General features: G+C 60.7%; 1 protein-coding gene across 1 annotated transcript in view; it reads right to left on the bottom strand.

Moving 5' to 3' along the window:
* Positions 1–643: 643 nt before the first annotated feature.
* The window catches only part of LOC126651578 (uncharacterized), a gene marked incomplete at its 3' end in the record, with an annotated part of 149721 nt that continues 132564 nt past the window's right edge, over positions 644–17800 (bottom strand). The window contains exons 2-6 of the mRNA XM_050337536.1: positions 7545–7652; positions 5243–5354; positions 4394–4495; positions 1363–1668; positions 644–919 (exon numbers count right to left, since the gene is read on the bottom strand). Coding sequence (XP_050193493.1) covers positions 644–919; positions 1363–1668; positions 4394–4495; positions 5243–5354; positions 7545–7645 — 897 coding nt within the window. The remainder of the gene's footprint in view (positions 920–1362; positions 1669–4393; positions 4496–5242; positions 5355–7544; positions 7653–17800) is intronic.

The raw sequence follows: 17800 nt of genomic DNA, 5'->3' as shown, positions 1-17800 counted from the left end.
GGAATGGGGGCTCTGGAGTGAGGAGTTTTCTGGGAATGGGGGGTTCTGGAGTGAGGGGTTTTCCGGGAATGGGGGATTCTGGAGCGAGGGGTTTACCAGGAATGGGGGTTCTGGAGCGAGGGTTTCCGGGAATGGGGGGCTCTGGAGTGAGGGGTTTTCCGGGAATGGGGGGTTCTGGATTGAGGGGTTTCCCGGGAATGGGGGGTTCTGGATTGAGGGGTTTCCCGGGAATGGGGGTTCTGGAGCGAGGAGTTTTCCGGGAATGGGGGTTCTGGATTGAGGGGTTTCCGGGAATGGGGGGTTCTGGATTGAGGGGTTTCCGGGAATGGGGGGTTCTGGAGCGAGGGGTTTCCTGGGAATGGGGGCTCTGGAGTGAGGGGTTTTCTGGGAATGGGGGAGTTCTGGATTGAGGGTTTACCAGGAATGGGGGGCTCTGGATTGAGGGGTTTCCAGGAATGGGGGGTTCTGGAGTGAGGGTTTCCTGGGAATGGGGGGTTCTGGAGCGAGGGTTTTCTGGGAATGGGGGGTTCTGGAGTGAGGGGTTTCCTGGGAATGGGGGTTCTGGAGCGAGGAGGTTTCCGAGAATGGGGGTTCTGGAGTGAGGGTTTTCTGGGAATGGGGAGTTCTGGATTGAGGGGTTTACCAGGAATGGGGGTGGTTCTGGATTGAGGGGTTTCCCAGGAATGGGGGGCTCTCGATTGAGGGGTTCCCAGGAATGGGGGGTTCTGGAGTGAGGGTTTCCTGGGAATGGGGGGTTCTCGATTGAGGGGTTTTCTGGGAATGGGGGGGTTCTGGAGCGAGGGGTTTTCTGGGAATGGGGGGGTCTGGAGCAAGGGGGTTCCCGGGAATGGGGGCTCACCTTGAGGATCTCGTACATGTAGAAGCGGATGTCGAAGTCGGAGAGGGTCTGGTAGAGTTGCTGGGAAGGGGAGGTGGGAAAGGGGCTCATTCCCACTCCGGAATGGGGGCTCTGGAATGGCTGCTCCCATGGAGATCCCTGCCCTGCACCCCCCCATGTCCCACTGGGAATTCTCAGAGCCCCCAAGAGCCCTCCCAGCCCAGGGCGATCCAGGGGGCAGGGACCCTCCCAGGATCCAGATCCAGGGAATTCCCTGTGGGGTGGGAGTGGGAGTGGGAGAGCAGAGCCCGGGACAGGGAATGGGGGGCAGGGATTGAGGTGGCCCTGCCGAGTCCCGGGGACAGCCAGGGCACCCCCATCCCCCCCCCACCCCAATCCCGGGATTGGGATGGGACCCCCGGGGCAGGGGAGCTGAGGACCCCATAGGACCCCCAGGACCCCCAGACCCCCAGGACCAGGCCCCCAGGACCCCAGGCCCCAGGACCCCAGGACCCCAGGCTCACCTTGAAGTCGGTGTTGTTGACGTGCTCGGAACACCAGCGCGGGCGTCGCGGGACTGCGGGGACACCACGGGACAGGGGAGGGGTCACAGGGGCTCGGGGGCGGGGGGAGGGGACATTTGGGGTTGGAGGGGTTGGAGGGTTGGGGTTGGAGGGGTTGGGGTTGGAAGGTTTGGGGTTGGAAGGTTTGGGGTTGGAGGGTTGGGGGTGGAGGGTTTGGAAGGTTTGAGGTTGGAGGGTTTGGGGTTGGAAGGTTTGGGGGGTTTGGAGGGTTTGGGTTTGGAAGGTTTGGAGCTGGAGGGTTTGGGTCTGGAGAATTTGGAGGGTTTGGGTTTGGAGGGTTTGGGGTTGGAGGGTTTGGGGTTGGAGGGGTTGGGGTTGGAGGGGTTGGGGTTGGAGGGTTTGGGGTTGGAGGGTTGGGGTTGGAGGGTTTGGGGTTGGAGGGGTTAGGGGTTGGAGGGTTTGGGGTTGGAGGGGTTGGAGGGTTTGGGGTTGGAGGGGTTGGAGGGTTTGGGGTTGGAGGGTTTGGGGTTGGAGGGGTTGGGATTGGAGGGGTTGGGGTTGGAGGGTTTGGGGTTGGAGGGTTTGGAGGGTTTGGGGTTGGAGGGTTTGGAAGGTTTGGGGTTGGAGGGTTTGGGGTTGCAGGGGTTGGAGAGTTTAGAAGGTTTGGGGTTGGAGGGTTTGGGGTTGAAGGGTTTGGGGTTGGAGGGTTTGGGGTTGGAGGGTTTGGAGGGTTTGGGGTTGGAGGGTTTGGGGCTGGAGGGTTTGGGGTTTGGAGGGTTTCTGTAGGGTTTGGGGTTGGAGGGTTTGGGGTTGGAGGATTTGAAGGGTTTTTTCTGTAGGGTTGTTTCTGTAGGGTTTGTTTTGTAGGGTTGTTTCTGTAGGGTTTGTTTTGTAGGGTTGTTTCTGTAGGGTTGTTTCTGTAGGGTTTGTTTTGTAGGGTTTGTTTTGTGGGGTTGTTTCTGTAGGGTTTGTTTTGTAGGGTTGTTTCTGTAGGGTTTGTTTTATGGGGTTGTTTCTGTAGGGTTTGTTTTGTAGGGTTGTTTCTGTAGGGTTTGTTTTATGGGGTTGTTTCTGTAGGGTTTTGTTTGTAGGGTTGTTTCTGTAGGGTTTGTTTTGAAGGGTGGTTTCTGTAGGGTTTGTTTTGTAGGGTTTGTTTTGTGGGGTTGTTTCTGTAGGGTTTGTTTTGTAGGGTTGTTTCTGTAGGGTTTGTTTTGAAGGGTGGTTTCTGTAGGGGTGGGTGTTCCTGTAGGGTTTGGGTTTGTGGTATCTGTTTCTGTAGGGTTTGTTTTTGTAGGATTGTTTTTGTAGGGTTTGTTATTATAGGGTTTGGTTTTGTAGGGTTGTTTTTATAAGGTTGTTCTTGTAGAGTTTGGGTTTGTAGGGTTTGTTTCTGTAGGGTTTGTTATTATAGAGTTTGTTTGAAGGGTTGTTTTTATAGGGTTGTTTCTATAGGGTTGATTTGTAGGGGTTTGTTTCTCTAGGGTTTTTTATAGGTTTGTTTTTGTGGGGTTTGTTCTTGTAGGGTGGGTTGGTAGGGGTTGTTTTTAGGGCTGTTTCTGTAGGGTTTGTTTTTATAGGATTGCTTCTTTAGGGTTTCTTCCTGTAGGGCTGTTTTTGTAGGTTTATTTGAGTAGGTTTGGGTTTGTAGGGTTGTTTGTGTAGGGGCTGTTTTAGGGGCTGCTTTATAGGATTGTTTCAATGGGGCTGTTCCTGTGGGGTTGTTTTTGTAGGGTTTGGGTTTGTAGGGTTGTTTTTGTAGGGTTTGGGTTTGTAGGGTTGTTTTTGTAGGGTTTGGGGTTGTAGGGTTGTTTTTGTAGGGTTTGTTTCTTTAGGGTTGATTTGTAGGGGTTTTGTTTTGTAGGTGATTTTTTATAGGGTTGTTTTTGTAGGGTTTGGTTTGTAGGGTTGTTTTTATAGGGTTTGTTTTGAAGGGCTGTTTTTGTAGGGTTGGTCAGGAAGGGTTGTTGGTGTAGGGTTTGTTCTTGTAGGGTTTGTTTGTGTAGGGTTTGTTTGTGTAGGGTTGTTCCTGTAGGAGTTTTGTCCCATTTCTTTTTGTAGGACTTTTTTATGTTGTTTCTATAGGGTTTGTTCTTGTAGGGTTTGGTTTGGTAGGGTTGTTTTTGTAGGGTTGTTTTTATAGGGTTGCTTCTAATCCTAATCCTAATCATAATCCTAATCCCATTCCTAAACATAATCCCACTCCCAGTTCCCTCCCAAATCCAGTCCCAATCCCAATCCTAATCCTAATCCCCATCTCAATTTAATCGCAATCCTAGTCTTGAACCTATTCCCAATCCTAACTCTAATCCCAATAATAATCATAATCCCAGTTCCAACATCAATACCAATATCAATCCTAATCCCAATCCCAATCCTAATCCTAATCTCAATCTAAGATCCAATCTCATTACCAATATCAATCCTAAACCTATTCCTAATCCTAACTCTAATCCCAATCCCTGTCATAATCCTAATCCCAATCCCACTCCCAACCTCAATTCCAATATCAATCCTAATCACAATCCAAATCCCGATCCTAAACCTATTCCCAACCCTAACTCAAATTGCAATCCCAACCTTGATCATAATCCCAATCCTAATCCTAATATAAATCCCAATCCTAACTCAAATCCCAATCCCAACCTCAATCCTAATATAAATCCTAATCCTAATCCCAATACCAGTCCCCGACCCAATCCCAACCCCAGTCCCAACCTCAATTCCAATCCCAGTCCCAGTCCCAGTCTCAATCCCAACCCCAGCCCCAATCCCAATCCCAATCCCAGTCCCTGCCCCGTTCCCAATCCCAATCCCACCCTCTTCCCGTTTCCCACGCCCTGCCCACCCCGTCTCTGGCATTTCCAGAGGCAGGAGCAGCCCTCACATCCCCCAATCCCCCAATCCCCCAGTCCCCCAATCCCCAGACTCCTGGGGTTTCTTGGGATGGAGATCCCAAAGCTCCCCCCCAGAATGATCCCGCGGATTCCCAAGGATTCCCGAGGATTCCTGCGGATTCCCGAGGCTCCCTTACCACGGGGTCCTTGACGATGTCCAGCAGGCTGATGATGTTGGGGCCGCCCCGCAGATTCTCCAGGATTTTGATCTCCCGCTTGATCTTCTTCTTCTTCACGGGCTGGGAAGGGGGCACGGGGAGGGGCTGAGAGCCGGGAACGGCTCCGGAGGGAACAGCCATGGAATGCACAGAGGGAATCCCTGAGGACTCCATGGGCTCTCCAGGCCTTTGGATCCCGACCCATGGGCTCGGACTGCCCAGACAGGCACGGGCACCTCTCGGCCTCACAGCCCTTGGAATGGTGGTCTGGGAAAGCAGGATGGGCTGGATCACAGGGATTGTGTCCATGGGATGGGAGCTGGTGGGATTGGGACCTGGAATGGGGGCCCAGGGAAGGCTGTTCCCACCCTGGAGTGGCTGGAGCGTGTCCAGGGATGGGAACGGAGCGGGAAAGGGTCTGGAGAACTCCCAGGGAACTGCTGAGGGAGCTCAGCCGGGGAAAAGGGGATCAGGAGGCAATCCAGGGGGACAGGAGGGTGGATCCAGGTGGGATCGGGCTCTGCTCCCAGGGAACAGGGACAGGACAAGGGAACAGCCCCAGGCTGTGCCAGGGGAGCTTTATTTGGGATATTTGGGAAAACCCGTCCTGGGAAGGGGCTGCCCAGCCCTGGATCCCCATCCCCATGGGGGATTATTGACCATCCCTGGGGAGGTGGCACTTGGGGACACGGGCAGTGGACTCTTCCAGCCTCAGCAATTCCAGCATTCCAGGGCCCCAGGACCTTTGGGATATCCCAGGACCAACCCCCGAGGCTGCCCCCGCTCCGGGATTCCCCATCCCGGCATTCCCGGCGTCCCCAGCCCCACCTTGAGGATCTTGACGACGACCTTCTCGTTGTTGGTGATGTTGATGGCCTCGAACACCTCGCTGTACTTGCCGCGGCCCAGCTTGCGCACCAGCTGGTAATCGTCCTGATTCCTGCCGGGAACAGCACGGACACGGGGGGGAACATTCCGGGATCCCACGGAGCGCCCCGAGGGCAGGGCTGGCTCCGGCTCCTCACGTGGGAACGGCCAGCAGAGCTCACGGAGAGCTCGGGGACGGCCCCACCCAGGAAATCCCCCAAATCCCAGCGCCTGGCGCTGGACTTTGGATGCCGAGATCCCAAATCCGTGAACCTCAGGGCTCCTCTCCCGGCCCGCTCCCAGATCCCCTGTCCCCCCTTCCCTCCCCTCATTCCGGTGGGTGGGCTCACCCGACACCCCCAAACCGGCAGGGAACGGAATTCCCAACGTACAAATCCCCCTCGTTGATCCCGAGGGTCTCCAAAATGAACATTCCGAGGGGATATTCCCAACAGGAACCAAACCAGCCCCTCAGCCACGGAGCCCTCCCCATCTTTAACCTGCCCCAGCCCCTCCCGAGTCATCCAAGGGGAGCAGCAGGAACAGCAGCAATTATCCCACAGTTATCCCTGGGCATTCCAGACCGAGCCAGCCCAGCCCGCAGGGAAGGAGCGGCTGGAAGGGCCTCGCTAATTGCTCATTAATGCTCATTAAGCAGAGACAGCAGCACGGAGGGAGCCGGCAGGGAAAAGGCTGGATTTGAGGGATGGCAGAACAGCTGTGGGAGAGGGAGCAGCCCCGGGGCCGGGCAGAGCATTCCCGCTGCAGAATTCCTGGAGCAGCATTCCCGCAGCAGCATTCCCGCAGAACGGGCACTGGGATGGGCAGGGAAAAGGCTCTGGAGAAGGGGAAAAGGCTCTGGAGAAGGGAAAAGGCTCTGGAGCAGGGAAAAGGCTCTGGAGCGGGAAAAGGCTCTGGAGAAGGGAAAAGGCTCTGGAGAAGGGAAAAGGCTCTGGAGCAGGAAAAGGTTCTGGAGAAGGGAAAAGGCTCTGGAGCAGGAAAAAGGCTCTGGAGCAGGGAAAAGGCTCTGGAGAAGGGAAAAGGCTCTGGAGAAGGGGAAAAGGATCTGGAGAAGGGAAAAGGCTCTGGAGCAGGGAAAAGGCTCTGGAGCAAGGGAAAAGGCTCTGGACAAGGGGAAAGGCTCTGGAGAAGGGAAAAGGCTCTGGAGAAGGGCAGCGTCCCGGGCCGAGCACATCCCAGGCGCCAGTGGGAACCACCAAAATCGGGAATGCCGGGGTCCCGAGAGGCTCCAGGCCTCAGGATAACTCGGGATAACTCCCACAACACCGGCCTCGGGCTGCCACCTTCCTCCCACGGCATCGTGGAATGCTCTGCGTTGGAAAAGCCCCCTCTGAGCCCCCCCAGCCCAGGCTCTGTCCCTGTCCCATCCCTGTCCCTGTCCCTGTCCCTGTCCCTGTCCCATCCCTGTCCCTGTCCCTGTCCCTGTCCCTGTCCCATCCCTGTCCCATCCCTGTCCCTGTCCCACCCCTGTCCCATCCCTGTCCCCATCCCTGTCCCATCCCTGTCCCTGTCCCTGTCCCATCCCTGTCCCTGTCCCTGTCCCATCCCTGTCCCTGTCCCATCCCTGTCCCATCCCTGTCCCTGTCCCATCCCTGTCCCCATCCCTGTCCCATCCCTGTCCCTGTCCCTGTCCCTGTCCCATCCCTGTCCCTGTCCCTGTCCCTGTCCCTGTCCCATCCCTGTCCCTGTCCCACCCCTGTCCCATCCCTGTCCCATCCCTGTCCCTCCCATCCCTGTCCCTTCCCTGTCCCATCCCTGTCCCTGTCCCACCCCTGTCCCTGTCCCATCCCTGTCCCATCCCGTGTCCCATCCCTGTCCCATCCCTGTCCCATCCCTGTCCCATCCCATCCCTGTCCCTGTCCCATCCCTGTCCCATCCCTGTCCCTGTCCCATCCCTGTCCCTGTCCCTGTCCTATCCATCTTGTCCCTATCCCTGTCCCATCCTTGTCTCATCTCTGTCCCATCCCATCCCTGTCTCTGTCCCATCTCCTGTCCCTGTCCCATCCCTGTCCCATCTCTGTCCCTGTCCCATCCCTGTCCCTGTCCCTGTCCCATCCCTGTCCCTGTCCCATCCCTGTCCCTGTCCCTGTCCCATCCCTGTCCCATCCCTGTCCCTGTCCCATCCCTGTCCCTGTCCCATCCCTGTCCCATCCCTGTCCCTGTCCCATCCCTGTCCCATCCCTGTCCCTGTCCCACCCCTGTCCCTGTCCCACCCCTGTCCCATCCCGTGTCCGGGCCGTACCCCCACTCCACGACGTGTGACTCGTAGTCCCAGTACTCCCGGGGTCTCTGGGTGTTCACGTCCGCATAGACCCTGGCCCGGCTGGGCACGGGCCCGGCCATGGCTCCCTAAAAACAAACACAGCAGGGGTGAGACCGGCACACCCTGGAATTCCCACGATCCCAGTGATCCCAGCGATCCCAGTGATCCCAGCGATCCCAAACACAACAACAAACACAGCAGGGGTGAGGTCGGCACGCCCCGGGATCCCGGTGATCCCAAACTATCCCAGTGATCCCAGCCATCCCAGCGATCCCAGCGATCCCAGTGATCCCAAACACAACAACAAACACAGCAGGGGTGAGACCGGCACGCCCCGGGATCCCGGTGATCCCAAACCATCCCAGTGATCCCAAACACAACAACAAACACAGCAGGGGTGAGACCGGCACGCCCCGCGATCCCAGTGATCCCAAACCATCCCAGTGATCCCAGTGATCCCAGTGATCCCAAACACAACAACAAACACAGCAGGGGTGAGACCGGCACGTCCCGGGATCCCGGAGATCCCAAACCATCCCAGTGATCCCAGTGATCCCAAACACAACAACAAACACAGCAGGGGTGAGACCGGCACGCCCGGGATCCCAGAGATCCCAGTATCCCAGTGATCCCAGTGATCCCAAACACAACAACAAACACAGCAGGGGTGAGACCGGCACGTCCCGGGATCCCGGAGATCCCAAACCATCCCAGTGATCCCAAACACAACAACAAACACAGCAGGGGTGAGGTCGGCACGTCCCGGGATCCCGGAGATCCCAAACCATCCGGGGTGGGATGTGCCGAGGCCTCTGTCCCCCTCTGGTCCCTTCCGTCCCCCCAGACGGATCCACCCGTCCCAGAGCCCCCCCAGAGCCGAGGGTGGATCGCTCCCTCCGCTCCCGGCTCCGGAGGATCCTTTGGAATGCGGTGGGCTTAGCCAGGACCTGCTTCCCAGCGGGAGGGAAGCGGCACGAGGGAGATGCCCACGGACACCAGCGGTGCCAGGATGGGGACGGATCCCACGGAGCCAAGGGGGAAAGCACAAGGGGGAACCGGATCCGTCCGGGATGGGGACGGAGCTCATCCCACTGGGATGGTGGCACACCCCCTGGATCCCTCCAGGATGGTGGCACACCCCCTGGATCCCACCGGGATGGTGGCACACCCCCTGGATCCTGTCGGGATGGTGGCACACCCCCTGGATCCCGCCGGGATGGCGGCACACCCCCTGGATCCTGTCGGGATGGTGGCACAGCCCCTGGATCCCACCGGGATGGTGGCACACACCCTGGATCCTCCGGGATGGTGGCACACCCTGGATCCTCCAGGATGGTGGCACACCCTGGATCCTCCAGGATGGCAGCACACCCCTGGATCCTCTGGGATGGTGGCACACCCCTGGATCCCTCCGGGATGGTGGCACACACCCTGGATCCCTCCAGGATGGTGGCACACCCCCTGGATCCCACCGGGATGGTGGCACACCCCCTGGATCCCTCCAGGATGGTGGCACACCCCCTGGATCCCTCCAGGATGGTGGCACACCCCCTGGATCCCACCAGGATGGTGGCACACCCCCTGGATCCCTCCAGGATGGTGGCACACCCCTGGATCCCTCCAGGATGGTGGCACACCCCCTGGATCCCACCGGGATGGTGGCACACCCTGGATCCTCCAGGATGGTGGCACACCCCTGGATCCTCTCAGGATGGTGGCACACCCCTGGATCCCCCAGGATGGTGGCACACCTGGATCCTCCAGGATGGTGGCACACCCCTGGATCCTCCAGGATGGTGGCACAGCCCCTGGATCCCTCCAGGATGGTGGCACAGCCCCTGGATCCCTCCAGGATGGTGGCACACCCCTGGATCCCTCTGGGATGGTGGCACAGCCCCTGGATCCCTCCAGGATGGTGGCACACCCCCTGGATCCCTCCAGGATGGCAGCACACCCCCTGGATCCCTCTAGGATGGTGGCACACCCCCTGGATCCCTCCAGGATGGTGGCACACTCCCTGGATCCTCCAGGATGGTGGCACAGCCCTGGATCCCTCCAGGATGGTGGCACAGCCCTGGATCCTCCAGGATGGCACCCTGACCTCAGGATGGCAGCACACCCTGGATCCCCCCAGGATGGTGGCACACCCCCTGGATCCCTCCAGGATGGTGGCACAACCCCTGGATCCCTCCAGGATGGCAGCACAGCCCCTGGATCCCTCTAGGATGGCAGCACACTCCCTGGATCCCTCCAGGATTGGTGGCACAGCCCCTGGATCCCTCTAGGATGGCAGCACAACCCCTGGATCCCTCCAGGATGGTGGCACACCCTGGATCCCACCGGGATGGTGGCACACACCCTGGATCCCTCCAGGATGGTGGCACACACCCAACCACCCCCTGGATCCCACCCTGGGCACCAGCACCGTGCCCACCCCATCCCCTCCCCACGGCCACGGGGACATCCTCCATCCCCCCCAGCTGGGAATGCCACGAGCTCCACACGGATCAAACCCCCCTCGGGAACCCCTGGAAAAAAGCCCCCGGCACGGCCCCCCCTCCATCCGTGCCCCTCAGGGACGGGGTGAGTGCACGGATCCAGAGGCGGGAGCTGTTCCCAGCACTTCCCAGCATTTCTGACCCGGGAATAAAGCACGTCCCCCGCTCCCTGCCCATCTCCAAGGGGTTTTCCCTCAAAGGGCTCTCAGCTCCAGGCACCCCGCACATCCCAACCCTCTCACAGCATTCCCGGTTTTCCCTTCCTGCCCCGGAGCCGCGGGACGCAATCCAGGCAGGAATTTTAAGCCAAAAATAACAAGGAAAACGGGATCTGGGATGAGATGGGATTTCAGGATATTTGGTCACTAATAAGTGGGTTTGATGGAATTGGATCCTGAGGGTTCCAAAGGGGCAGGAAATAACCGGGATGAACCGGTGCCACCCCTGAATCCACAGGGAACTGGGATCCCAGACCGTGCCTAGGGAGATACTGCCGGGAGAGCTCTGGAGAAACGGGATGTGGGGAGCTCCGTGCCCTCCTGGCCACCCCGGGGTGCAACTGGGGAAGCCTATGAAGATAATCCCACAGAATCCCATGGAATATCCTGGACTGGGAGGGATCCACCAGCATTACGGAGTCCAGCTCCACGGGATACCCCAAAATCCCTGCAGGTCCCTCAGAAATCCCAGCAGGAGCAGCGGGAAGCGCTGCCTGGAGCTGTCCCTGCCGGGGTAAGGGGAGGCTGTTCCCGATCCCGGGGATGCCCTGTGGGTGAGGGGTGGGTGGTTGTGCCCCCAGTTCTCCAGGGAATCACTGGCTCCCACCCAGCTCGGGCACAGCGCTGACCCCTCCGGCTCCGGGAGTTGGGAAAGGCCTCGGGAATGTTCTCCGACCTCTCTCCCGCTTGGGAAACTCCGGCTGCCCCATCCCATCACACACCACCCCCACCCTGCCCCGATCCCAGCACGAGGGAATGCTCCTGGGGTCGCTCCATGCAGAGCCCCTCCCCAAATCCCGGCTTTCCAGGCCTTCCCCGCCCGCTCCCCAGGGCGCTGTTCCACCTGCTGGGAGCCTCCCGTGCCAAACAATCCCCACGGGAAGCAGAGAGGCTTCCAGAGGAAGGGCCAGGACAGGGCACATCCAGCCTCAGGGAGGTCGGAAATCATGGAATTGCCCAGGCTGGAAAAGCCCTGGGACACAGCGGGTCCAACCAGGCCACCCCTGCCCACGTCCCCAGGCGCCACATCCGAAGGGATTTATCCCTCTGGGAATGGTCACTCCCCCCAGGGCAGGGCTGGGCAGCCCATTCCAGAGGAGTTTTCCAGATATCCCACCGGGAATCTGCCCTGGCACAGCCCCAGGCCCTTTCCCCTCATCCCATCCCACTGCCAGGCCCTCCCCCAGCTCCACATTCCAGAGGCTGCTCCTGCCTCCTCCCCTTCCCTGCCCCTTCCCACCTCCCAAATCCCCTCCCAAACCCCTCTCCTGCCATCCCAAACCCTTCTCCTGCCATCCCAAACCCTTCCCACCTCCCAAACCCCCTCCTGCCATCCCAAACCCTTCCCACCTCCCAAACCCTTCTCCCAGACCCTCTCCTGCCATCCCAAACCCTTCCCACCTCCCAAACCCCTCTCCTGCCATCCCTGCCCCTTCCCAACTCCCAAACCCCTCTCCTGCCATCCCAAACCCTTCCCACCTCCCAACCCCTCTCCCGGCCTTCTCCTGCCATCCCTGCCCCTTCCCACCTCCCAACCCCTCTCCCAGCCCTCTCCTGCCATCCCAAACCCTTCCCACCTCCCAAATTCCCCTCCCAGACCCTCTCCTGCCATCCCAAACCCTTCCCACCTCCAGGCCCTCTCCTGCCACCCCAAACCCTTCCCAGCCCCCCCAGCTCCTCGCTCCGGCCTCTCCTGCCGCTGTTTTGGACCAAATTCCAGCACTTTTCCACACCTTTGGAACATTTTTATCCACGGCTGGGGACGGGGACAACACAGAGCTGGGATGTGTCACCCACAGCGTTCGGGGATTGCCACCCCATTCCCCAGGGATTCCCCTCCAAATCCCAAATTCCGGGATCACAGCCCCATTCCCCAGGGATTCCCCCCAAATCCCAAATTCCAGGATCACTGCCCCATTCCCCAGGGATTCCCCCCCAAATCCTGAATTCTGGGATTGCCACCCCATTCCCCAGGGATTTCCCCAAATCCCAAATTCCAGGATCACTCCCATTCCCCAGGGATTCCCCCAAATCCCAAATTCCAGGATTGCCACCCCATTCCCCAGGGATTCCCCCCCAAATCCCAAATTCCAGGATCACTGCCCCATTCCCCAGGGATTCCCCCCCAAAATCCCAAATTCTGGGATTGCCACCCCGTTCCCCAGGGATTCCCCCAAATCCCGAATTACAGGATCACTCCCATTCCCCAGGGATTCCCCCCAAAATCCCGAATTCCGGCGGGTTTGGGGCAGGTTGGAACAAACAGGGAGACTTCCAAGGAATGGGATAAAAGCCTGCAGGCCCAGGGGCACCCCCTGATTCCCACCTCGCCCCACAGAGCACCCCCTGCCTTACAGGGCACCCCACGGGCACCCCTGCCCCTACACTCCTGTGCTCACCCTCACCCCAACACCCCCAGGCAGCCACTCACACCCCCCAGCATCCCCACAGACCCTGCACTCACACCCACCACCATCCTCACATCCCCCCACTCACACCCCCCTTTGCACACTCACAGCCCCCTCTGCACACTCACAGCCCCCTCTGCACACTCACAGCCCCCTTTGCACACTCACAGCCCCCACACTCTCCCCATCACACCCCCATCCCTTCATCCTCACCCTCACCCCTTCATCCTCACCCTCACCCCTTCATCCTCACCCTCTCATCTTCATCTTCATCCTCACACACTCACACCACCCTCACCTGCACACCCCCACACCCCTCATCCTCATCCCTTCATCCTCACCTGTCACACCTCCCACACTCACGCCCCTCACCATCCTCACCCTCACCCCTTCATCCTCACCCCTTCATCCTCACCCCTTCATCCTCACCCCTTCATCCTCACCCTCATCCCTTCATCCTCATCCTCACCCCTTCATCCTCACCCTCTCATCTTCATCTTCATCCTCACACACTCACACCACCCTCACCCCTTCATCCTCACCCTCCCACATCTTCATCCTCACCTGTCACACCTCCCACACTCACACCCCTCACCATCCTCACCCTCACCCTCACTCCTTCATCCTCACCCCTTCATCCTCACCCTCACCCCTTCATCCTCACCCCTTCATCCTCACCCTCACCCCTTCATCCTCACCCCTTCATCCTCACCCCTTCATCCTCACCCCTTCATCCTCACCCTCCCACCTTCATCTTCTCCCTCCCACCTTCATCCTCACCTGTCACACCTCCCACACACCCCTCACCATCCTCACCCTCCCACCTTCATCCTCACCCTCCCACCTTCATCCTCACCCTGACCCTTCATCCTCACCTTCACCCCTTCATCCTCACTCTCACCCCTTCATCCTCACCCTCACACCTTCATCTTCTCCCTCCCACCTTCATCCTCACCTGTCACACCTCCACACCACACCCTCACCATCCTCACCCTCCCACCTTCATCCTCACCCTCACACCTTCATCCTCACCCTGACCCTTCATCCTCACCTTCACCCCTTCATCCTCACTCTCACACCTTCATCCTCACCCTCACACCTTCATCCTCACCCTGACCCTTCATCCTCACCTTCACCCCTTCATCCTCTCCTTCCCACCCTCCACACTCACCTGCACACATCCCTCACACCCCCCACTCCTCTCATTCACACACTCCTCACTCACACCCACCCTCACACCTTCAGCCTCATCCTCATCCTCACCTCCCTGCACTCACACCCACCCTCACACCTTCATCTTCGTCCTCACCCCTTCATTCACATCCTCACACCTCCCACCCCCTCACCTGCACAGCCCTCACCTGTGCACCCCCCTCACACCTTCATCCTCATCCTCACATCTTCATCCACACCCTCACTCCTGCCACCCCCTCACCTGCACACCCCTCACCTTTGCACACCCTACACCCCTCACCTGTGCACACCCCACACCTCACACCTGTGCACACCCCTCACCTGTGCACTACACCCTCACCTGTGCACACCCCACACCTCCCCTCACCTGCACACCCCTCACCTGTGCACACCCCACACCCCTCACCTGTGCACACTCCTCACCTGTGCACACCCCTCACCTGTGCACACCCCACACCTCCCTCACCTGTGCACACCCTCACCTGTGCACACCCCACACCTGTGCACACCCACACCCCTCACCTGTGCACACCCTCACCTGTGCACACCCCACACCCTCACCTGTGCACACCCTCACCTGTGCACACCCCACACCCTCACCTGTGCACACACCCTCACACCCCATCACCTGTGCACACCCCACACCTGTGCACACCCCTCACCCCACACCTGTGCACACCCCTCACACCCTCACCTGTGCACACCCCTCACCCCCACACCTGTGCACACCCCTCACCCCTCACCTGTGCACACCCACACCCCACACCCCTCACCTGTGCACACCCCTCACCTGTGCACACCCCACACCTGTGCACACCCCCACACCTGTGCACCCCTCACACCCCTCACCTGCACACCCCTCACCTGTGCACACCCCTCACCTGTGCACACCCCACACACCCCACACCTGCACACCCCTCACCTGTGCACACCCCACACCCCTCACCTGTGCACACCCCACACCTGTGCACACCCCACACCTGTGCACACCCCACACCTGTGCACACCCTCACACCTGTGCACCCACCCTGCACACCCCACACCTGTGCACACCCCACACCTCACCTGCACACCCCACACCTGTGCACACCACACCCTCACCTGTGCACACCCCACACCTGTGCACACCCCTCACCTGTGCACCTCCACACCCCACACCTGTGCACACCCCACACCTCACCCACACCCCACACCTGTGCACACCCCACACCTGTGCACACCCCTCACCTGTGCACACCCCACACCCCCCACACCTGCACACCCCTCACCTGTGCACACCCCACACCTCACTCCGTGCACACCCCACACCTGTGCACACCCTACACCTGTGCACACCCCTCACCTGTGCACACCCCACACCTCCTGCACACCCCACCTGCACACCCTCACCTGTGCACACCCCACACCCCTCACCTGTGCACACCCACACCTGTGCACACCCACACCCACACCTGTGCACACCCCACACCTGTGCACACACCCCTCACCTGTGCACCCCACACCCTCACCTGTGCACACCCCACACCCCACACCTGTGCACACCCACACCCCTCACCTGTGCACACCCCACACCCCTCACCTGTGCACACCCTCACCTGTGCACACCCCACACCTGTGCACACCCCACACCTGTGCACACCCCACACCCTCACCTGTGCACACCCTCACCTGTGCACACCCTCACCTGTGCACACCCCTCACCTGTGCACACCCACACCTGTGCACACCCCACACCTGTGCACACCCCACACCTGTGCACACCCCACACCTGTGCACACCCCACACCCCTCACCTGTGCACACCCCACACCTGTGCACACCTCACCTGTGCACACCCCACACCTGTGCACACCCCACACCCCACACCTGTGCACACCTCACACTCCCTCACCTGTGCACACCCCACACCTGTGCACACCCTCACCTGTGCACACCCCACACCCCTCACCTGTGCACACCCCTCACCCCTCACCTGTGCACACCCCACACCTGTGCACACACCTGCACACCCCACACCTGTGCACACCCCACACCCTCACCTGTGCACACCCCACACCTGTGCACACCTCACACCTGTGCACACCCCACACCCCACACCTGTGCACACCCCACACCCCCTCACCTGTGCACACCCACACCTGTGCACACCCCACACCTGTGCACACCCCTCACCTGTGCACACCCCTCACCTGTGCACACCCCACACCTGTGCACACCCCTCACCTGTGCACACCCCACACCCTCACCTGTGCACACCCCCACACCTGTGCACACCCCTCACCTGTGCACACCCACACCTGTGCACACTCCACACCTGTGCACACCCCACACCTGTGCACACCCCTCACCTGTGCACACCCCACACCCTCTCACCTGTGCACACCCCCACACCCTGCACACCTGCACCCCTCACCTGTGCACACCCCACACCTCACCACACCTGTGCACACCCCACACCTGTGCACACCCCTCACCTGCACACCTGCACACCCCTCACCTGTGCACCCCTCACCTGTGCACACCCCACACCTGTGCACACCCCACACCCCACACCTGTGCACACCCCACACCTGTGCACACCCCACACCCCTCACCTGCACACCCCACACCCCTCACCTGCACACCCCACACCTGTGCACACCCCTACACCTGTGCACACCCCACACCCCTCACCTGTGCACACCCCACACCTGTGCACACCCCACACCTATGCACACCCCTCACCTGTGCACACCCCCACACCTGTGCACACCCCTCACCTGTGCACACCCCACACCCCTCACCTGTGCACACCCCACACCTGTGCACCCATCACCTGTGCACACCCTCACCTGTGCACCCACACCCTCACCTGTGCACACCCCACACCTGTGCACCCCTCACCTGTGCACACCCCCTCACCTGTGCACACCCCACCCTCACCTGTGCACACCCCTCACCTGTGCACACCCTCACCTGTGCACACCCCACACCTGTGCACACCCCACCCAGCACCTCACCTGTGCACACACCCTCACCTGCACCCACACCTGTGCACACCCCACACCTGTGCACACCCCACACCCTCACCTGTGCACACCCCACACCTGTGCACACCCCACACCCCACACCTGTGCACACCCCACACCTGTGCACACACCCACACCCCTCACCCCGTCACTTCAACCCCCCACTCCCACTCCTCCTATTCCCACCCCTTTAACCCCCCCATTCACTCCCCGCCCCCTCGTGTCCCGGAGCCCCCCCATCCTCAGAGCCCCCCGTGTCCCGGGCCCCCCGTGTCCCGGTGCCCCCCGTGTCCCGGAGCCCCCCGTGTCCCGGTGCCCCCCCGTGTCCCGGAGCCCCCTGTGTCCCCCCGTGTCCCGGAGCCCCACCGTGTCCCCCCGTGTCCCGCATCCCCCGTGCCCCCGTGTCCCAGAGCCCCCCGTGTCCCCTCGTGTCCCAGGTTCCCCCGTGCCCCGGAGCCCCCCGTGTCCCGGAGCCCCCGTGTCCCCCCCGTGTCCCAGTGCTCCCCCGTGTCCCAGAGCCCCCACCGTGTCCCCCGTGTCCCGTGCCCCCCCATGCCCCCCGTGTCCCCCCGTGTCCCGGAGCCCCCCGTGTCCCTCCCGTGTCCCGGAGCCCCCGTGTCCCGGGTCCCCCTGTGTCCCCCCGTGTCCCCCGTGTCCCCGGTTTCCCCGTGTCCCAGAGCCCCCCGTGTCCCCCGTGTCCCGGAGCCCCTGTGTCCCCAGTGTCCCCCGTGTCCCCCTGTGTCCCCGGTGCCCCCCGTGTCCCGGAGCCCCCACCGTGTCCCCCCGTGTCCCGGAGCCCCCGTGTCCTCGTGTCCCCCTGTGTCCCCCCTGTGTCCCGTGTCCCCCTGTGTCCCCCCGTGTCCCGGAGCCCCCTGTGTCCCCCTGTGTCCCGTGTCCCTCCGTGTCCCCC

Source organism: Myiozetetes cayanensis, unplaced genomic scaffold, assembly GCF_022539395.1.
Source record: "Myiozetetes cayanensis isolate MyiCay16 unplaced genomic scaffold, myiCay2020 scf68, whole genome shotgun sequence".
In the NCBI taxonomy this organism is placed as follows: Eukaryota; Metazoa; Chordata; class Aves; order Passeriformes; family Tyrannidae; genus Myiozetetes; species Myiozetetes cayanensis.
This window is presented reverse-complemented; position numbering and strand designations above follow the sequence as displayed.